This window comes from Typopeltis vanoorti, chromosome 1 (assembly GCF_054136105.1).
Source record: "Typopeltis vanoorti isolate ZY-2024b chromosome 1, IOZ_Tvanoo_1.0, whole genome shotgun sequence".
Classification (NCBI taxonomy): Eukaryota; Metazoa; Arthropoda; class Arachnida; order Uropygi; family Thelyphonidae; genus Typopeltis; species Typopeltis vanoorti.
Window position 1 is genome coordinate 33,492,998 of NC_143549.1, and position 23,609 is coordinate 33,516,606.

At 35.5% G+C, this 23,609-nt stretch overlaps 1 protein-coding gene across 1 annotated transcript in view; it reads left to right on the forward strand.

The window, feature by feature from the left end:
• LOC150109877 (uncharacterized) overlaps nt 1-23,609 on the forward strand; it is a 236,009-nt gene that overhangs the window by 209,705 nt on the left and 2,695 nt on the right. Inside the window, exons 21-23 of the mRNA XM_090396426.1 lie at nt 8,079-8,639; nt 13,306-13,475; nt 19,236-19,338. Of these exons, the coding sequence (XP_090252552.1) occupies nt 8,079-8,639; nt 13,306-13,475; nt 19,236-19,338 (834 nt within the window). The remainder of the gene's footprint in view (nt 1-8,078; nt 8,640-13,305; nt 13,476-19,235; nt 19,339-23,609) is intronic.

Consider the following 23,609-nt stretch of genomic DNA (forward strand, 5'->3'; position numbering starts at 1 on the left):
CTTGCATACGTGATGTGAATAAATTGTTAAACTGCTAAAAAAATTATAACAATTATTCGCGAAATAAAACAGTATAATTTCTTAGACTTTGGAATTATTTGAATTTACTGCTATGAGACTCACCAAATCGTTATTTTAATACATCTCATTATGAAATTCCAAGGTAAAATGAGAATGAAAAAAAAGAAAATCTAAATTTAGAATCATTTAAATGCCAAATATTTAAATTAGTTATAGCAAGAATGAGGTAACTGGTTTCATTTCTTAAGAAATGCCACAGATTCCTTTGAACATGTAGCTTCTATAAACTGTAGAATCCTTTACATAGAATCATATCCAAAATCTTCACAGTTCAGATCGACAGATGATAGTTGGCCATGTGGTGAAACAAATTAATGTTAACCTGAATGAGACTTAGTAATGAAGAGGATCCTTTGATGTTTATCTGCCAGTAAGCGAAACTCTAAAAACTAGGACTAAGATCTATGAGTTTCATACCGAAAAACTATCGGCAAATCCAAGTGTAAGTAACCACTTGGTAGCACAACACTTGGTAGCACCAAGGCAACTCGTATCAAAGGTGAAGCAAGCTCCCTCACTATCCTTGATATTTTCTCATAATGTAAAAACACAGTCCTTAGGGGATGTAATACTGTAATTACATTATGAGGAGAGGTCACTGTCCAGACCGGTTTCAACCTTTTTTGAGGTCTCGTCAGTGAGTAGGTAGACCTGGAAGATAATAAGGTTTAAGTGAAAAGAACTTACATACCTTCACTATACGAATGCCTTAAAGATGTGCCTGTATATTATAACATAGAATAAAAGCCAAAAGGCTATTTTTCTGGCAACTTTAATAGTAATGAAGGGGATCCTTTGATGTTTATCTGCCAGTAAGCGAAACTCTAAGAACTAGGACTAAGATCTTAAACCTTGTTATCTTCCAGGTCTACCTACTCACTGATGAGACCTCAAAAAAGTTTGAAACCGGTCTGGGTAGTGACCTCTCCTCATAATGTAATTACAACATTACATCACCTAAGGGCTGTGTTTTTACATTATGAGAAAATATCAAGGATAGTGAGGGAGCTTGCTCCACCTTTGATACGAGTTGCCTTGGTGTTGTATTACCAAGTGGTTACTTACACTTGGATTTGCCGATAGTTTTTTGGCATGAAACTCATAGATCTTAGTCCTAGTTCTTAGAGTTTCGCTTACTGGCAGATAAACATCAAAGGATCCCCTTCATTACTATTAAGGTTGCCAGAAAAATAGTATAGAATAAGTTCAGTATAGAATAAAAGCCAAAAGGCTTTTATTCTATACTGAATGAGACTTGTTGAATAATTTTTTAATAACATTCTTCAATTACAGAAGATGTATAATTAGTATGTTTTCTGAAAGAAAACCAGGAGAGTAGCATAATCATCATTTCTCCCTAGAGTCAATAATATCCGGTTAGGACATTTTGTGTAGCAGAGTATATCGATTCAGTTTCTGTTTATTTTAGAACTGAAGCTTGAATTATTATTTTGTAAAGTGTGATTTAGTATTGAGACATTTACGATTTCTGCTCCTTCAAAAAACTCAGTCCTAAAAGAACAGTGCGAGGAATCAAGTTCATCAAAACTGCAAAAAGCTGCTCGAGAAAACTGCGGTATATTAAAAATAGTTTTAGAAGAGAAAACTCAAACCTTTTATAAAATTTTCCAAGTTCATTTTCATGAGGAAATGTGCAGTGTCCGTCGACAAGAAAAACGATAAATAGAATCAAAATGTAAATCAATATTGAAATGTTCTGCTTGCATCGGCGAAAAGATGTGCAATGAAAGTGATTCGAAAAATGGCGTATGAAAAATTTTTGTTTTTTCCGTACGCTTTAAAATGTCCCATCCTGGACATTCTTCTTCTTCTTCTTCTTCCCGTGGAACTCTTTTTTCTTTTCCAAAACCCAGACTGACTGAAAAGAAGAAGCATTTTGACGACATTTTTATGTTTGGAAAAATACCGCAGACAATATTTAGTCGAGTTCGAAACGAGACTTCTATAAATGATTTCAACAATGTTGTAAAATCTGGATTCAATAAATAAAATCATCAGAAAATTATTCAGAACAGAAAAGACAAAAATAACTTAAATGTCGTTAAATTATTTACAAAGAAGACATGAAAAGAAGTTAAATCTTAAAGCGAAAAAATATCAAGTTGAAATATTTTTCATCACTACTCATCGTTCTAAAATTACAATTCGCAATTTATATGTAAGCGAATTTATCCCAGTCTTCATTGTAAACTTCAGCTATCTCCAAAGGAACTGCGTTTTATTGGTTCGTTGTTCTACAGAGATTTCTAGTCCTAAGTGCAACCCTCAGATTGTTTCTCCCGTTCCAGGCTCACATACCTGGCACCTTTCTATCCAAGATTCCGATATGTTATGCTCTAAATCTATGTTATCGATATTTTAGCCTCCAGATTAGAGCTCCAATTATTTCTCAGCGTCGAAATACTGGTACTAATCCCTTATAATGTCCTCCACTCAAATTTCTAATCTCTTAACGACTACTCAACTAGGACTCGGCATATAAGTCTCTTACAGACCCATTGCATGCAATCTAATATTATTGTCTAAATTTGCGGTGTATATGTTCAGTATTTATCTGTTTGTAGATAAAGAACTGAGTTATCCAGAAGACAAATCCTTCTACTTCCATATGAGACAGAACATCTTCTGCTGAAGTATTCCCCACGTCAACGACCAGATCACGCTCTCAAGGATACATGTCACATCATCCTTCCCCTTACAGAAGAGAAAAAAAAATTCTGGTAATATCAGAATTTTTTCCTCTTTGGATAGCATATTAACTGTGCTACGAAATGAATCATGCTTTGAATTAAATATTTTCGTAAAATTTATTTTTATTTTATGAATTCAATAAGCCAGCCTGGCTGGCCTAGTGGTTAGCGCATCCGCTGTCCACACAAAAGGTTGCGGGCTCGAATCCCGCCGTGGGCATGGATGTTTGTGATTGTCTGTGGAAATACTAGTGGTCGGCGGTAGATGGCGATGATGTACTTGCGGTCAGTTGGTGGATTTTGAGTGGTGGAAACTGAGTTGTAGAGTAGGTGCCATCCCTCGATGAGTCCTTGGACTCATCTGGAGGTGACTAGCAATATAATAAGTATTGTTAATATATATATTACTTAACCTTAAGTAAGTAGAACTTTATAAACCCAATTCACTAGAAATGACAGTATATTTTGTATAATATTTAAATTTGCTGGTTGAGTTATTATTTTTATCGAAAGTTTAATTTTCGTTTATCCATTTTCTAAAAAAAGAGGTAAAGATAGCCCCCTCTATTTCGAAATTATTCTATCACGTTAATCGTAGGTTCTAGTGAAAACTTTCCGATAAATTACAACAGCGATATTTTTTTTTATCTCTCAGACATTTATAGACATATTTACATATATACAATGATCATCTTGAGTGACATTCAGTATATTATTTTACAAGGTTCAGCACTAAGTGCTACATATAATGAGATTTCAATAATAATGATGAGAACATAGTTTTTTTTGCTATTTTTTTAAAATAACAATCGCAGTAATAATTTACAATTATATAGTTCAGAGTTACACAAGTTATATAATATTACATGTTGTAGTTTACTCTTCTTTTTTTTTTCGAAGTTTGAGAAAGTGTGATTATACAACAGTATTTACATATATGCAATTAAAATATTATATTTCCTAATTCTCACAAACACACAATGTAAACTCATTATTTACATAATTTTTTAATAATAAGAATAATTTATTACATTATGTTTTCATGTATTAATATTAGTACATTAGTACATAGTAATATTATATTAATGGTATTATCACATAATAATCAGTTTCTTCGGTATCTTCTTTATTATTATATACTTTACTGGCTGTTTTGTTACATAATCTACATTTTTTGATTATAAGGATTACGTGCAGATGAGTGAGGCGAGTTAATCCCACCTACTTCGAAGATTGGGTTAGCTTTTATGAAGAGAGTGGGATTTAGCTTTCACTATTTACGTTGTTGCAACTCTTTATGTATGGCATATAGGCATTGGATGCTAGTAATTTGTGATGTGTATTAGTGTTAATGGTTTCTTAACTTTGTTGATATATTTTCCAGAGTTCGTGTTTTAATGTTAATGTTCTGTAGTTATCTACGTGTTTTAACTTTCTTGGTAGGTTCTTGAGTTGCGTGGGTATCTGATGTGATCTTACAAAAGAACCGTATGAGTTGTTGAAGGGTGTAGGGATGTAGAGAGTTGTTGTGGGTCGCGTGATAGATATGTGTCTCTGTTGTTTCGATAGGTGATATTGAAGTAATTCCTTGTTAATGTCATGCAGTGTTTCAAGTTTTTAATGCTCAGGATTCTGTGTATCGCCATGTGCTGGTCGGATATTGGTCGTGTAAGGTGTCCAAATCGCTGTTGACACAATTTTATTTTCCTGTGTAATATTTCTAATTTTGTTAGGTGGCTGTTTGATGTGTTTGCATAGACTGTTATACCGTATCTGAGTAGGGATTCGCAGATACCGTAATATAGGAGTTTTTTTATGTTGGATGGAATAATGTCTTTTACTTGGAAGAGTTTTGCTGCGATGATCCGGAGTTTGGTATGTAGGTATTCTATATGTTTTGTCCATTTAAGGTGGCAATCTATATAGAGACAAAGGTATTTTGCATGTGTTACAGGTTTGATTTCGGGACATTGGCAGGTATTTTTATTGTTAATGCAGCGGTATGTGTGACAGTGTTTCGATAGTGGTGCGGGGCGGATGATTCTTGGGTTGTGTATTATCAACATCTGTGTTTTGGTGACATTGATTAGAATTGCGTTATGGTAGAAGTATTTTGTGATTTCGTTTAGGTGTTGTTGTGCTTTGCGGAGAGCCGTGTTGATGTCTGTGTGGATTGCTAGTAGTGCGGTGTCATCTGCGTACAGAAATATTTGACTTCTTATGGCCATCTTATGAACATCGTTAATGTATATGTTGAATAGAGTTGGTGATAATATGGCACCTTGAGGTACACCGTGTTTTATTTGTATCCGGCTGTAACATGTTCCTATTTTTGTTACTTGTGTTCTGTTTGAGAGGTGGTTCCTGAGCCATGTATGCAGTGTTCCTCTTATACGTATTGAGTATAGTTTGGTGAGCAGTATATCATGTTCAAGTGTATCAAATGCTTTGGTTAAGTCAAGCAGTATAAGGACGGAGTACTTGTTTTTGTCGAGAGCTTTGTTTATAGTGTCTGCGATGTCTTCTAATAAAGTGGTGGTGCTTTTTGTTTTCTGAAAGCCGTATTGGTTTTGTGAGATGATGTTGTACTTCTGTAAATAGTTTTGTAGTCTGGTGTGTGTTATTTTTTCTAGAATTTTTGAAGTACTGGTAAGGTAGCTATTGGTCTGTAGTTCTGAGTATCGTTTCTTTTACCGTGTTTGTATATTTGCGTAATTATTGCAGTTTTTAGTTGTTGTGGAATAATAATGCCTGTGTCGAATATTATGTTCACGAGTCTCAAAAGTATTGGATTTATTTGTTCAAAATGTGTCATAAGGTCTGTTAGCCTTATTTTGTATATTCCTGGAGTGGTCTCTGATTTTAGTTGTAGGAGTGCTTCTTTCAGTTCCTGTTTTGTTAAGGGTGGAAAATACATCGTTTGTTGTTGCTTTGTGTCGGTAGTTTTTTGTTGATCGTTGGTAGTTTGTCTTTTTTGAGTTGTGTGATATTGTTTGTGAATAATAATAATAATAATAAATAAATAAATAAATAATAATAATCGCTTTTCCTTCTTTATTTCCTCAATTTCATAACCGACAAAGTGTCAATAATAAGCTTTAGGGCATCGAGGATATGCATACTCTGTTGTGATCCACTGCGATGAATGTATATCGGGAAAACTATGCGAATACGGCTGAAAATGCGGTAATAAACTACTGACATCGCGCATTGCAAGAGAAGCTAATCCCAATTGTCAAAGAATTCTGTGAATGATAGCACGCGGTGAACAAATAAAGATTGACTGTGATAATTTAAAAGACTGAAGAAAAAGTTATGTCCAAGGTTTTGTTTATGAGTATTACACTAAATTATAAGGTAGTGTAACCTTAATCGTCATTTTGTGTTGTTCATGTTAATTTTCCTGTTTCCTCCCTTCCTTCTTTTCTACAGTTTCATTCTTACCTTGCCATGGGGGATCTGGCTAGGAGGGACATCCTTCTGCAATTTTCTTTGTCCGTGCATCTTTCCACTAACTACTAACTCGCATCTTTTTTACACTCCGCAGTAATTACTGTTGTTATCAACCATAAAATCCGACTGCTCTCTTCCATTTCATTTATCAATTTATAAAAATTTGCATACGAAGTTGGGGAAAGGCAATAAAGATAAGGTTTGAAAGATTACAAATTTTTTAAAAGAGCGAACTGGGCTATTGCAAATAAGCATTTTATCCCTCTACTTCCGCATTCGTTTTCGAATAGGTACTTTTTTTTTTTATTCTTAACTTCGTGCATTAACGAGTTAGTTGGCCACGAAAATGTAATCATGCGCTCTATATTTTCTACTTACAGATGTTGAAACTAAATGCGTGACGTCTGGGGAATAATGTACTGAAATATTAATGAGCGTTTAGATGAAGCTGAGTGGAGCCTTATGGTCATGAGGAAAAATCTTCGATCAATCACTAATCTAGAGTGATTATCTCAAATAAATCTTTTATTCAGAAGATATATAGGTAGAACTATTATAAAAAAATTAGGTTCAATGACTGTACCGAGAATGAAAAAGGTATCTTCAGGTATCACAGACAAAGATGACACTGACATGATAAATTACATCAACATCTATAGTATAAAATACAATAGAATACAAACTAGTTGTATATTAATATTAAACCTTGTTGTTTATTCATTCTCGGTATATAGTAATTCAAGATTTCTGGACATCCGTAACAATATATATATAAAAACTGAATTTTTTTTAAACATTTAGCACAGCATTGATAGGTTCTATGTTAAGTTGACAGCAAATCAGTTTAAAGTTATAGGATGTCTAGAGAAAGAAAAAAGTGATGAGTTTTTTTTTTTTTTAATCTCGACAATTGGCAGTACTATCGAACCGAGGATGACATATGTTAGAGTGATTCCCGCTCTTTCCTTCAGTATCAGTTTCTAGTCTATATGGTAAACACTTGTCGAGTTATTGTGTAAATTTAAGTGTATGTCTGGTGTGTTCGTCAAAAAAAGGAGAAGTTAAATCTTCAAGAACGTTGTTCGATTAAATTTTGTGTTAATCTGAACGACAGTGCTACCGAAGTGTTCGATAAACTTAAGCGGGCGTATGGTAATGATTCTTTAATGTTTTTAAATAGCATAAGTTTTTGGAGGAAAGAAAAAGATGAAAGGATCCCATTTTGAGACTGTAGAAAGCATCCAAATAGTCATGACATGACATGAGGCCATAAACTAACTAACAGAAGAGGACTTCCAATCCTGTTATACTGCATCTAAGGAACGTTGATACGGGTGCGGAAGGGGGAGGGGGGGTTTACTTTGAAGGTGACTATGATGTATCAGACGATTAACTAAATACACGTATGATAAATGATGGCACACAAAAAAATTGTACCCCAAAACCCGTAATAATATTATATAACATTACAGACAATAATACGAGTGTTTGGCTTCATGGCCAGTAGATGGAGCAGTCGTCTCTCTCTCTCTCTCTCTCTCTCTCTCTCTCTCTCTTACTGTCAGGGAAGTTTTAAATGATCTGATGGTCTACATCCCTAAAGAAAAGTTAGGGATAAAAAACACTGCATACTCCAATTAGAGAATAGAGGGCGTTATCGGCGAGGTAGTCATATATACTGTATTTTAATTGCAAAAATGCTTTTTAAAGAAAAAATAAATATGTCGGATAACTAATACTGTTCGAATTCTTCATCTTATAATAATAATACTGGAAGTTAATATGCCATAATATAATTTAAGTTCCATGTATATATATAATTTTTTCTTTCAGACGTATCGTGGCTGCTGAGATGCAAATGATTACCTACAATGAATTCCTTCCGATAGTCCTTGGAAGAAGAGCCATGCAATTTTTCAATCTTGGAGTTATGAATTCTGGATTCACAAACTATGATCCAACGGTGAATCCCAGTTTACTTAACGAATTTTCGACAGCTGCTTTCCGATTTGGCCATTCCATGATCAACGGTTTCTTTCGCGAGATTCCATCGGACAATCCAAAAGGTGGAGAATTTCTCCGGAACATCTTTTTCTACCCGTTTGAGATATACAATTCTGGAATAGAAAGTTTTGTCAGAGGACTGGCAGCAGGAAAAGCCCAGAAATTTGATAGATTCATGTCAGACGATGTGACAAATCATCTCTACCAGGTAAGAGGAAACAAATCAGGAATGGACTTGGCATCTCTCAATATTCAACGAGGTCGTGATCATGGATTACCTGGTTACATCAACTATGTCAGACTCTGTCAAGGTATAAACATCCAAACATTTGAGGACCTCGACTGCGTTATGTCTACGCATAATAGGCAAATATTGCAAAATGTATACGAGTAAGTTCAATTTATTCTCTCTATCTCTCTCTCAATAATTTACTTTCTTGTATTTCAAATATATTTTATTTATATTTATTTATTATGAAAATCAGATTTGTAATAATGAAGTATAAAAATAAACAAAATGTGAAATGTTAATAACTGGCAAGTTGCTTCCCAATTATAAATACACTGTATGTAAACATCTCTATGAAAACACTGATCTCTCCACTCTCCAGTGAGATGAAGATAATCCTAATAATACCAAGGGAAGTGAAAGAAGAAAGATCTTCCTTCACTCCCTTACCCTTAATTTTTGATAATCTTCAGTAAAGATATGATTTTGATATTTGGTCTTTCTCTCTCTTACACACACACACACACACACACACACACACACACACACACACACACACACACACACACACACACACACACACACACACACACACGCACGCACGCACGCACGCACATGCACTATCCGTGGTAATTTTTATCACTAATCAATTTTGATGAAATTTTGTCAAGAGAAAATTATAAAACTGATTATGAAAGTTTTAATCTGAATTTATATTGATTAGTTAAGATTTAGTTAATTATATCTTATTTTTTTTTTATTTGTGCCCATACACAAGAGGTTGGCTGGTCAACCTATATTACATTAGTACCGTGTATGGGTTGGGAAAGGAGGACCTTGTTTACATTTGATTTAAATGACTGTAAGTTGTATTCCTTGAGAAACACAGCAGGTGGAAGACTGTTCCACAGTGCAGCAGTTGCAGGGATGAAGGAAGAGGAAAAGAAATTTGTTCTGTTTGTTTCTAGGTGTACTGTGAAGGGAGGTTCAGCAGCAGCTGCACGCGTTCCAACGAGCTTAGTACTGCGTGGAGGAATTATTGATGTTATTTCAGATGCAAACTGTCTGGAAATTTGGGTATCGTCAAAAAGGATACTGGGAAAAAATAGTTCTTTTTTATGGGAAATCTTATAGTACTAGGTTCTATTGGCATTGAAATTGATGAGGTTATCAGAACTCCACTGTAGAATGGCTTGGAGATCGGAGTTGAGCATGGTGGTGTTTATTGATATTCTATAGGTTGAGGTGAGTTGTGTAGGGTAAGGTTTATTAAATGCAAACGAGGAGTGTAGTGTGCTGTCGTATGCAAAACTATGTATTGGGTTGGAGGTCAATTGAAGTAGGTCGTTGATATATAGTAGGAAGAGAGTTGGTGAGAGGACAGAACCTTGTGGAACTCCAGTATTAATTGAATGGTGAGACGATAGGGAGCCATCCACCATGCGGCCAGACAGAAAGCTGACAATTCAACTACATAAGGCGTGGGTCAGACCGAATGATGGTACTTTGCTTAGTAGGCCTTTGTGCCAGACCCGGTCAAAGGCTTTGGAGATATCTAGTGCAATCACTTAAGATTCACCAAACTTCTCCATGGCATTTGTCCAGAGATGGGCGACATACGTGAGCAGATTTCCTGTTGATCGTCAGCGACGGAATCCATACTGGCGGTCATTTATTAGGTGGATGTCAAGGTGGTTTAGGAGTTGGGAATTGATGCTTTTTTCTATTACTTTAGAGAGGACTGAGGTAAGCGAGATAGAGCGGTAGTTGGACGGCAGTGACTTGTCATCCTTCTTAGGAATGGGCTGAATATAGGCCAATTGATCCTTACATGATATTTAATGAAGAATAAATTGATGAAATTAAGATTTAATGTCAGTTCTTGTTCCAATCACGAATGGTGTTTATATATGTCTTTCCGTTCAACTCTAATCCAGCAATCTGCTACTCCCATTAATCTTTCATTCTATAGCAGCCTTTTCCAGAGAAAGACAGAGTTTAAATCACCTCCAAAAACAAGAGAATGCAAAATAAAACATTTACAATACAGTCTGACATTCTCACTTTTTTAAGAATGTCTGTACTGTAGTATTTGATATTATGATCATCCATGAAAGCATGGTTTTAGCTCTTTCTAAATATACTTGTAGCTTCCGAAATTCATTAGGATTTATTACTACTTATAAACATTTACGTTTTATTTATATTTAAACAGAATGATGTACGAACAAACAGAACTCGAATTGAATTATCAATGTTTATGTTAGGAGCAACTAAAAAGTTCTGTTATTCTGATTCCATCTACGTGTGGAGATTAGCTCTTGAATATTAATTATTCTTATCCACCAATCAAAATAATTTTTTAAAAAATAAAAAGTTTACTTTCATTAACTTTCTCCAATCTGTTTCAATTTGAAAATACCCCACGCAATACCAGTATACATGAAACAAGTTCCTCCAATGGTCGATAGATGGCAGGACTGCATAGAAACAGCAAATTGCTCACAACTTGCAAGTCAGGTTCTACATACAAGCTCGGTAAGAGTACACAGTATCAGAGTTCACTTAGATATAAAAGTTGAAAAGGTTAACCACCGGGATATTTCAAGCGAGACCATAAAATAACCACACTTTCCTTTAGGCATAGTAAATATGCTGTATTAGCATAGGACGCCTCGATAGGAAAGCAAGCATGTAATTTTGCATGCAATTTTGAAGCATAACTCACTAACAGGTCATTGGATAAACGAAAAATAAGATAGCAGATGAAATAGAAAACAGATAAAAGAAAGATAAAAGAAAGAGATAACAGATGAAAGAAAGCAAATAGATAACGGATAGATAAGATACAACCAAACTAAAACTGCAAAATGATTACCGTAGACAATAAATAAATAAATAAATAAATAAAATACAAATAAAAATGAGAGAAATGAACAAAAAAATAAGTGAAGTAAAAAAAAAAAAAGGTTGACTCAATAGTGGGCAGAAATCAGATATCTTTTCGGTAATGGTAATCTTCAGTGACTGTTTTAGTTAATAAAAGAACTGCAATGCTACAAATGCTCATTTTACAAAATCCTGTTTGAATTGAATTTTTTTTATTCTTAATCATTAAAAAAAAACACTTTTCAGTTTATTATTTCAAATGGGCAAAATATAATGAGCATCAGTTTAATTGTAGAAATGTAATGCTATGCATTTTGGGATACAAAGATTACAAGCTGTGTATCACATTGATGGATATGTACTCCAGGAGATCAATGAGGCTAGGGACTTGGGGAGGGTGGATAGGGAGTTGGAGTTTATAGGACATATTGCTAAAGTGTTCGAGATAGCTCATAGGATTACTTCGTTATTAAAGAACACACTAACAAACAGAGACAAGAGTTATCATTCCACTTTATAAAATTTTGATACAACCACATCTGGATTACTGCTCGGGTCTGGCTTCCTTGGGGATGGCAAAGTGGTGGTGGAGCGGATCCAAAGGCGAGTGACCAAGATGGTGAGTGGTCTGTGGAATGCTCCCTATGAGGATAGATTGAAGGTGTGTGGATTGCAGAAGTTGGTTAATAGGCGAAAAAGAATGGATATGACAGGCAGATTTAAGTTACTTAAAGGGTTTTATAGGATTGATGCAAGTAAAATGTATCAGCACTTGGCTAGAGGGAGAAGAACAAGAGATCATTTCTAGATGTTGAATAAGAATGTGGTAAGGGTACGAAGACAAGATGTTTCACTTGGAGAGTGATGAATGAATGGAATGAGTTGGTCCCATATGGAGTTGATCCCATATTGAGTTGGCAGAGCCATTTTGTGTGCTTTGTTAATGGGCTCAAGAAGAGGTACCGTGACTTGTGTGGATACTTGAGGGTCTCCCGTGATGAGTCCTCACCCTCCATGGAGGCACCCGTACAATAATAACATGCATTTTACTTTTAAAAAAATATAACGTAGCAGCTAAAGCCAAGTACGAGTTTTAAGCAGTTCAAACTAAATTCCAATATTGGATTGAGTTTATTTCTTTTAACATATGCTTGTACATAATTCTCTTGATTGCCTTAGTACTGTGTTATTAATATAAAAATTTTCATCTTTTTTTCACATAAAATATCCCATTATTCTTATACTATTTATCAACCTCTCTATATAAGGAGGGAGAGGAAGCAAGCAACGGCAATAAAGGAGTGTTAATATTCACTAAACAATTTAATTAAGAAAAACATTACTACGAGTTATCATATACAAGATTTAAAACACCATTTGTTATTATTATTGTTACATAAATAATAATTTATATAATAATATAAATTGTTAGCCAAGTTTTATTTTCCGGTTTGTGGAACGAAAAAATCTGAAAATATCGAGAAAAGGCTTTTCCATCTCCATATGGGACCAGCTAACGTTTCTTTCTTTGTTGAAAATAGTAATCAGTGTAATGTAAATTGGAATGTCCACTCAGTTCAAAGGTCTCTTCGTCTCACCATTAAAGTTTCTTTTCTAACCGTATTTGAAGTTTTCTGTCTTTGTCTCTGAATTACGTGATGTCATTCATTTTTATATGATTCAGTATTTTATTATGCTTATAAACTATTTCAATTCACATCACTATCAAAGAAACTGCACGATGCCATCGCACAAATAATAAACAAAAACAAAAAGTAAACTTCTCACTGGCGCTCTGCTGTTTGATGGATACAACACAAAGAAATCTAGATGCATGTCTTTACACCGCCTCCCATCCCTTTCCTTCTTTAACTTAACAGAATGAAATATTCTCCATTTAGAGTATGTCTTTTATAGAATGTTTGAATAATATTTCAGATCTGTTGAAGATATCGATCTTTTCACGGGAGGGTTGACGGAAACACCTACAGAAGACAGTGTAGTGGGTCCTACGTTTGCGTGCATCCTAGGACTTCAGTTTTATCGTTTAAAATTTGGGGATCGTTACTATTTTGAACACGGAGGAGAAAGTGGATCATTTACTTTCGGTAGGTATTCGAAGTATTATGAAATTGTGCCTTTAATTTGCACACTTAAATTCTAAAAATATTATTATAATGATGCTATTATATATATATATATATATATATATATATATATATATATATATATATTCAGCAGTTTGTAATCTCAGTCATATTGGCCCTCTTTCTCATGTTTGCTACTGTCTGCAGCTACAAATTCTAAACCAGTCTTCATAATCAGTATTGCAAAATCTTGATATCATTTGACACTCTCCACTGTATCAGAATCACCACGGAAACCAGGATACCAGAGCGTAATAGTCCAAGTGAGGTCTTATCAAGGTCTTGTAAAGAAGCAAAATAACTTCCTTATTTTTAAATGTCTAGGCTCGTTTCAGCATTAACATCATTCACTGAGCTGCATTCACAATTTTTGCTATATGCCTTGAACTTTAATTTCCTGTGTACTAAAACCCCAAGATCACTCATCAGTTACTTCAAGAATAATCTCACCAAAGTGCATAACCTTATATTTATTAACATTGGAATGACATCCCTTTTCACATGACCACAATTCCAGCCTATTCAAATCATTCTGCAAGTACCGCATATCAGCAGCAATCCTGATCACCGTACCTATCTGTGCATCATCAGCAAATAGCAGTATGTCGCTTGTCAAATGCTTCCCAACGGCATTAATGTAGAGACTGAATAACAGTGGACCAAGAACTCATCCTTGTGGTACACCACTTGTTTTTATTTTTTTTTATTATTATTAATCTTTGTACTGGTTATCGGCAGTACTACCCTTGCATCACGTCCAGACTTGATATAGGCCTAAGCCTTTACAAGTGTTTCACCCTATGCCTGTTCTAGTTATCATTGTAGTCATTCTCTGGTGGCAACGCCATGCCACCAGTGTGCCCTGTAGGGCCCTCAAGGAAAGACCTTTTATATCTTTCTGCGTAAGCCCAAGCTGTTTTAAGTTCTTATAACTATCTGCACTCCATACGCAATGTAAAGAGATGGTGGCGCTGGTAATCCTCGGGGTTTCCCCATATTCCTCCTGTATCTTACTAACTAGATCTTGGTTATTTTTATAATAATTTACTTTATTATTGTGGCTATAGGCTAGTGGGCGCCCTGTTACCACCATCTGGGCATCAACTACCCAAACTTCACCATCTCTTTTAATCACTAAGTCTGGCTTACGCAAACCCGCGGAGGTCCCTTATAATGTGTTTCCACCGCGGTCTCCCAACCTTTGTTCTTAAAGCGGTTGTTCAGAATGAAGACCACGGCATCATGCCTCCTCACTCGGACCCCATGGGTGCGGAAGCAACACTGGGCTATATGAGGCAATGTCTCACTGTAGTGGCAGCCAGCCCTACAGTTGGAGTCGTCACTACCCCATCGAGCTGTGCGGGCTCGAGTAGGCAGGCCATTGATCCTCCTCCTGATAAGGTCAATATACTCGAACCCAGGGAGGAGTCTGGTGCCATCCCTTATCCATTCATGCTGGGGAGGCGCCAGATATAACTCTTTTAAAGGAGCACCATTTACAGAACAGTGCAAGAGAGATTTTTTGGAGCCCATTAATCAATCAATCAATTAATTAATTAATTAATTAATTAAAGGCCAGTTAATTAATTAAAGGCCCATTAATTAAAGGAGCCCATCTCATGTGTTCTGCGAGTGCTGACTCAATTAAAGTACCTTGATAATGGGACCAGCGTTTAGCCCGCCTAAAGTCTTTTTGTATTAATGGGCTATAGAAAGCCTCTCTGCAGATGGGAGAAGAAGATAGTTGTAACTGTGCGATTCTTGATTCTTGACAGCCGCAGGCGTGGTATCAGCCATCTAAGTGATGGAACCCCAAGCCCATCATCCTTCACCCTCACATGGAAATATGCATAACCTTATATGCATATTTCCATGCGTATAGGAGTGTCAAGCGGCAGTCGGAGCCATGATCTCACGGCTGAACGGATAGCCCTGTCTATTCGGGACAATACCGAGATATATATCCTACCAAGCACCAACTTGTGGTAAAAGCGAGGTAGGAGATAGTGGGAAGAAAGGAGAAACAGTCTTTGCTGGGGCTTGAGAAGAGCTTTCTTCAAACAAGCGATCCCAGCTTCTAGGATAGAAGGGACAGAAGACCTTCCCTTTGGGGTGAACATGATACCGAAGTATCTCCACTCTTCCAGGATGGTCAAAGCATGCAATGGCCTCCCGTGCAGGAACACTCTATAGTCTCGACCTTAAACTTCTTGTCACGACCAGAGGGGACAAGAGCTAAAGAGCAGGACTTCTCTACATTAATAGAAAAGCCTCGAATAGAAAAGATGTCAACTGCCCGGTCAAGGAGTTCCTGTAAGCCTACGAGAATAAGATCGTCCGCAAAAGCCATAGCATTAAAGGAAGAAGTCCCTAGAGAGTAGCCTATATGGCTAGGAAAAGAATGAAGAAACACATCTGTGACGCAGTTAAAGAAAATGGGAGATAGAGGATCACCCTGGCGAACACCCTGCACTGCGGGAATAGAAGTCGCACGGGACTCTGTAGTGATAGTGATGGAGCTACCCAAGTATAGCTCCATAACATAGGAAAGAAAGGGTTCTGGATATCCAGCAATAGACAGCGCTCGAAGGAGAGCAGAAAGTGAGACGTTATCAAAGGCCTTTTGGAGGTCCAGCGACGCCATATAGAGAGGCTTAAGGTGGCGTCAGGAATCAGAGAGAAGAGAAGAAAGAAGATATATATTCTCGGCACAGCCGTCCGAAGGGACAAAAGCTCTCTGTCTATAATCATGCTGTATATGTTGCTGAAGTCGTTAAACTTTGTAAATTCAGATCCCCCGTATATCACTTTTTGATATCTGTTCCTTCAGCCATCCTCTTATCCACGCTAATATTTTATAATCCAAATCCATATTCTCCAATTTACGCAACAGTCTTCCATTCTGTATTCTGTCAAACGCTTTATTAAAATAAATCCAAAAGTATCATGGTGTATCCACTGCTCGTGTACTCAGTATTATAGAATCTGAGCAAGTTGCTAAAACATGACCTTCCTTTAGTAGAAAAAAGGTCGTGACCTTCCTTGCAAAGCAGACATTCTCTCTGAATGGGAGCCCTAAAAATAAATCCAACAAGAGTTTAACCTTCTGCATCAAAAACATTGCAAAGTTAGTTAAAAAAAAGAAAAGAAAGCGTCAAGTGCGTGCTCTAGCAATATTAACTAAATTCGACTTTTAATGTTATCAAATTTTATTTAACTTTTTTTCTGCCAATCTTACTAATGATCCATATGACTTACTCTTTTAAAATATCTGTCAGTTTGTTGATCTAAAGGATTTTTTTTTCTTTGAAAACAATAATCTTCTTCCATTTGGAGTGTGACTTTAAGTAGAATGATTAATATAACCAAGTTATGTTACGGATGTGCTTACACTGTACTGGTCTTTGCTTTATCGTTTATCATACTTGAGACCAGACTGGCTACATTCAGCAAATGGCAAACGTGTTCACCTCCACCCTTCGTTTAAAGTTTGACGGATGGAGCTCCACAACGGCAGTAATATCGAGACAATACAAGACAGGATGAATCTCAGATATGATTATAGGTTTATATGTTTACTAAATATAAACAGATTTCTTTAGCTTGTGAATTGACTAAATAGCAATGGATCAAGGAACGTGACTTAACCCTCAAACAATCAAAAACTCATTGACTTTCTCCTGGAACAGGGTTTCAAGTTTATCTAGCCATTAGCGTAACTGCAGTTTACTAAAGCACCGTAGGCTGTCAGTTCTTTCGTGCTAGATTATAAAAATATACTCTTAATTAATTAAAATATTAAGGCTCAGTTCTATACTTTTATTTAGCCACACCATTAAAAGATCATATCTGGAAAATTCTTGCACAGTCACTATTTATCATAATCAAAGCTTACGCTTTTTAACTTGTCGCTGTAGGAAAAATCAATAAAAAATAAAAAGATTAGGCTATTGAGCTGTTGTTTATTTATTGTCATTTATGGCGTCGTTTTCTTTAGTTTCAGGAGTGCCTTTGTACTTTTTGTAGCGCCAAAAGATATGAGGTTGGGAGTGAAGGCAATCTGTATGAGACAAAATGCATAATATTACAGTCTACGTTACTGAGAATAGAGAGATCCTATACGATATATCTTAAAGGAAAACCGGTTATGAAAAAATCAAAGAAAGAATGGAATAAGGTTATCAGGAATTTAGAGATCGTAGTTTGATGATAGTCCGCGCGGTTAGCCTAGTGGTTGGGAACTTCGCAACCATATGCCTGGGGAAGGAGTGTCCTAGGTTCGATTTCCGTCGACGACGTAAGGAACTCAAGCATCTTCCTTGGCTATAGCCAAGTTAGCCGGTTTTGGGCGTGGACAGCAGGGTTTTTTCCACCAGTTTGTCTGGAGTTTTTCATCCCGCAAGCAGGCAAACCGGCCCCTATAGTACAGCATGGAAGGCAACGGGAAACCACCTTGCTCATAATTATTTTCCTAGTATGGTTGCATTTAGCTATCCTCACCAACCGTATGGCTGAAGAAATCGAATAGAATAGATAGTTTGATTATGTGTTCAATCATTGGTTATTTCAAATACTACCGCATTTCGTCCATCTTGGTTTGTGATGTTAGAAAGTGAAACCAGTTAGAGTTATGTACATTAAAGACACGAGGAAGATGACTTCCCTATTTTGGTAGCTGGTGATTGAAGAAAATCGAGCTCCAGAAATAAGAATGTGAAAAAGTCAAATGTTTATTGGAATTTGAGAATATGTAATTCAAACAATAAATACAGCTTATGGATGCCTTCGAAAAAAGAGCTTGAAAACTCTATATATTCGATTGCCAGCAGAATATTCTAAATGGCATTCTCTGCAAGCAGTAGTGAATCTCACAAAGTATAGATAACAACTAACGTTTTGCCAAGTGGTCATACAAAGTATAATTTCAGATATTAAAGATAGACCGTATGAACTGTTGTAGATGCAATTTGGATTTTTCCCAATAATAGAAGGTCTGGTCTAGATCTCTAAACGACGATGTATAATTTATGTTGATATTTATGCCATTGCCACCCACATACCAGTACTCAGCCTCCCCGTCAGTCAGTTCGACATGACAGAGCATGTGGCAGAAAGGGTTATACTCCACCAGGAAGGCTTCTGACCCATTAATGACAGGTCTAAACCTGTTTAGACCCGTCATTAACTGCTGACAGCCGGCCTACACAGCATTTTGTTGGCGTACTACCCTCGAAATGTTGGATCCCTAAGTATGTTTGACATGCCCTTGAAAAGCATCACTCACGCTGAAGGGAAACCTTCAGCGTGAGTGATGCCTTTGGTCTCCTTGATCTGGAGACCAAACATGGCATTCACCACTTCAGGTCTTCTATCAGAAGGGTGGGATTATTTCGCCGTACCGTGGTCCTCAACCACGTAGTGAATGGCAACGCCATCTAGTTAGCCTTTCCTCCTACTAGGGAGATATTATGTTACAGAGGAATGCTCGCTAAGTTCAACAAAGCCCTTTAGAAAGAAGGAAGTCACATTATAATTTTAAGTGCATTTCTCCCTCTATTTCTAGCAACGCTAAATAGTGATTATAATATTCATTCCTCGAGAACAATTTAATACTATTCTTGGAACCTGGCTATAAAATTTAAATCATAAAATTAATTTATTTTTCAGAATTCTTATGTATTTAAATAAAGTAAATAATTCTCATATTTAATTCTCTTTCAGATCAACTACAACAGATTAGGCAAGTCAGTTTAGCAAGGATCATCTGTGACAATAGCGACATTCAAGAAATCCAACCAGATGTGTTTCGATGTCCAAATCCAAGGTAATGATATGAATAAATGCTCTAATGAGTATCAGATTTTGTTTTATGTTTTATATTAATTGTATGAATTTTATTGATTGTATGATATTGATTGTATGATTTTAGTAACTAATATGGGATTGCTTGTCTACGAAGAACAGCACTTTTCAAGTCGCTTGAAGTACTCTTTTATCTCATGAGCTGGGTTTCCTTATTATTAATTTTAGTCCTCCCATAGTGCTGCTGTCATTAGAGTCACAACGGGACTGTATAAAAAAAAGCCAAGTTCATTCACATGGTAGTGGAGCTATCTACCATGTTAGAGTTTAGTAACAATGGAAACAGATTTTCTATGTAGAGAAAAAATGACGCTGTGCAGATCTAGCAGGCAGCTTGAAGTTTGTAGAATTCGTAGGTAATTCCAAAATGAGAATCGGAGAAAGATCGTCTTGTGATTTTTTTTTTTTTTTTTTGGTAGGAGCAAGACCCCTGAAATGCTAGAGTCATCAGCTCAGTCGTATAACTGACACTTCGGACAAATGTACAATATTTGTATGAAAACACCTGCCCACCAAACTTATATCATAGTGTTGTAGAATGAGCTAAGCAAGATTATGGCAATCCATACTCCCCCAACGAAGGTGTTAGTTTCACAACGGGCGGTACAAAATCATCTGCCATTAAAAAAGTTTCTAATACATCACAGTTGGATACGCATCGATATGCTGCTGTTAGCAAAACAGTGACGTCATCAATTCGATTACATAAGCAGGTCAACGATATGTTCCAATATGATAGTACATCATTCCATAAAACCCAAATTACTTGTATCCATTGTGAATAAAATAAACATCTAGAGTTACCATTGTTGTGTTAGAGTTTATATTGTAATTCCAAGCAGAAAAGGACTGCGTTCTTCAGGAGAAATATTAGGTTATTCATTGATTTCCATTTTTTTTCCCAATAATGTTGATAGGCAAGTACTTTTTAATAAGCAAATTCAACATGGCTAGATGCTTTAATATCGTCTTGTAAGATAACCTTAGTAACGTGTACTTTTATGAACATTGCACTATTTTATGGAAATTATAGCTTCAGGAATATAATGAATAAATATCGCGAAATGAACTCATGCTCCGTTACGAATCCGAATAGAAACAGTGTCATCCTGTTATTCACACATCGGATTTGAATTTGATACCTCTATAATTTATAGACGGGATAGAAAGTAAGAAAAAGGTGGTAGGATCGTGTTGCTGATTAGTAAATAATTAACATCCACATGGAAATTTTCTCTTAAATATAATTCTGATAAAATTATTTAATCTGTTTGGTGCGATATTTAATTCAGTTCTAAAAGTGGGAAGTTTACTGCAGAACAGTCAACAATTCGAATTATGACGATGGCCTTTTATAACAGTCAAAAAAGTTTTATAATAACAGCCCTCAGTTTTGGTGACATTGACAGGAGATTATGCGATGGATAAACAATTCTTTGTGAAGTTTTTTTATCATTTGCACTGTACCAGCGTTAGTATTTTAATCGTTCCCTCAGGTGATATTAACGTTAGTTACCTTCTTGCATTAATCTTTTTGACCTTTATTTATTACCAGAGTGTTACAATATAGTACTTTTCGTACTTCTGCAAGAAACATTGGTTATTAATGAAGGTAGTAATCCACATTGTATAAATAACGAAATGAAAGATATTTAAAACTGGAAATGGATTTAAGAAAATAATTTACATGTACAAAACGTAATAATTCCCTACGGATAGATAGGATACATTCCATCATAATACACCAAATAGAACATGCGACAGGCAGACATAGTGACAGAGAGAGAGATCGAATTTTAATGGTGAGAACTTCATTACATTTAGCGGAAGCGTCAGCTGATTGAAGAAATGTAACTGTTATCCTGATGTAAATAAAGAAGGATTTAAAAATGATATGGAGAACTACAGGCCTGTGAATAACATCGTCAAGTACTGAGGAAAGCTTTGCTGATATTTATATGCCAGCAAAATTAGAATCGCACTAACACAGCTTATAAGGGCCAGTCCTATTTATCAAATTTTATATATATATATATATATATATATATAAAACGGTTAGAAAAACGATTAAGTAGGTGTGTGAAAGATGACAGAGAGTATGATGAATGGGCATGTTTCCAATTGGGTTCGTAAAGCTAGCGAGGTTTCAAGGAAATATTTTGGGATCATTTTTTTTTTTTTCTAATGTTTATCAAGGCTCTTCAGCGTGAAATGAAAAGTTAAAGTTTAATATGCATTTGGTATTAAAGTGCGAAGTGTAGTTATATGAACCATAAAAGATTCTTTCTTACGTTTGGGTTATGATGTCGAAAATATATAAACTTTACTGGCATTGGATTTATTACTAATACCAGTATTTAAGTTTTTCATATTTATAATTAATTTGAAATTTTATATGACGTCTTCCTTGCTGCGAAAATGTTTGACATAAATTTATTAATTTAAACAGAAATTTAAAAAACTCATTCCATTAATTTTTCTGGATTTATTGGAATTTTGGAATTAAAATCTTTAAATTTGAGATTTAGAATTCGGAATCGGGTCAATGTGACTTAACTGTCAGATGCCATTGAAGAAATGCTGTTCTAAATTAGTAATTTAATAAGTATATTATTAAAATACATATTTGAAATACACTTCTCAGAATACCAAAAGCAGCAGAATGTCAGGAGGTAATACAACTAAAGAAGAATTGCTCAAATTAAATCTAATGTTACTTCTCTAAACTTTTTTGAAATTCATTCAACATATGTATATCTTTAGCTTTTTCACCTACTTTATCTTTAGAATCTCATATTCATAAATAACGTCCTTAGATACTTTATTATTTCAATTAATTATCACCTTGGGAGTTGTCTCTCTCAATGATCTTAAAGAAAAATCATACGTTTTTATTTTCTTGGCAGGTAACTTAAAGGAAAAGGTCCACGTAATACAGAAAATTTATGTCCTCTTCTCATTATAGTAAATACTTCTGTGCAAGAAAACCCTATTTGGAAACTTTAATTGCATTTCTTGCTTGACTTGAAAAAAGCACTGCAATTAATCTTATCGATTCGTTAGCATCTTAGGTACTAAGCCAAGAATTACTTAACAGAGGTTACCCTCAAGTCACCAGACAATCTATCATCTTGGTTTTGTAATAGGCACCGAGGTGAAGCAACTTAACAGTGTTTAATACAAGGTCACAGATCTGAAGGCATTCAGGATTTTCGTGCAGAAAAAAAAAAAAGAACTTATTTTCATTAACAAATATTAATTCAAAAGAGGTTAATTAATTAGAATTCGCTCATCTTCTCGACTGTACACTGAAACCGGTCTTGATTAATGTTTATTTATAAGTAGTGGAAGGAAATAAAGCTTAAAAGGATCGTTTTGGTATTGGAAATTATTAAAAGTATGAACTAAAATATCAGTATTATTTTATATAGCATACACCAAAATTCTATTTGTCTTTGAAACAAAAAAGTTTCGAAAGTGATCGAGAACTTAAAAGACTACAGCCCCCCCCCCTTATGAAGGTAGCTTAGGTCAGTAATACTTATAATACGACAATTTTATCGTTGTCTGTTTATTTGCCTTTTATTCGCATTTGATTAAGATCAATGAAACATTTTTCGTTATCTTGTCAGCTGTTTCGAACAACTGTTTGAGTCTTACCTTATTTTATTATTATTATTATTATTATTATTATTATTATTATTATTATTATTATTATAAAAACTTCCATGGAGTCGAAGACTCGTCGTGGAAGGTCCACTGTTATACACGCAGTTTATCATACCGTATACCTTAAATATATTTACTGTCTTTACGCTTACCACACTCTCGGGCAATGCATTCCAATCACTCGCCACTCTACATGCAAAAAACCTTCTCCTCATTCCCTTGCCACACCTCCCCCTTATACAGCTTCCAGGGATGACCTCTTGTTCTCTTCCTATCTTCACCCATTCTGTGCAAAACCACCCCGACATTAATCAGATAATAACCTCTAAACGGCTTATATGTCTCGATCATATCACCTCTCCTCCTCCTTCTATCCAACAATTTCTGCAAATTGCATTTTATTAATGTGTCTTCATACTCTACATTTCAGAGACCAGAAACCACCTTAGTCAATCGCCTCTGAACTTTTTCCAATGCATCTTTATCTTTATGAAAACGACCAGATCTGTGCACAGTAATCCATATGTGGCCTGATCAAAGCCTTGTACAAAGGAACCATAACAT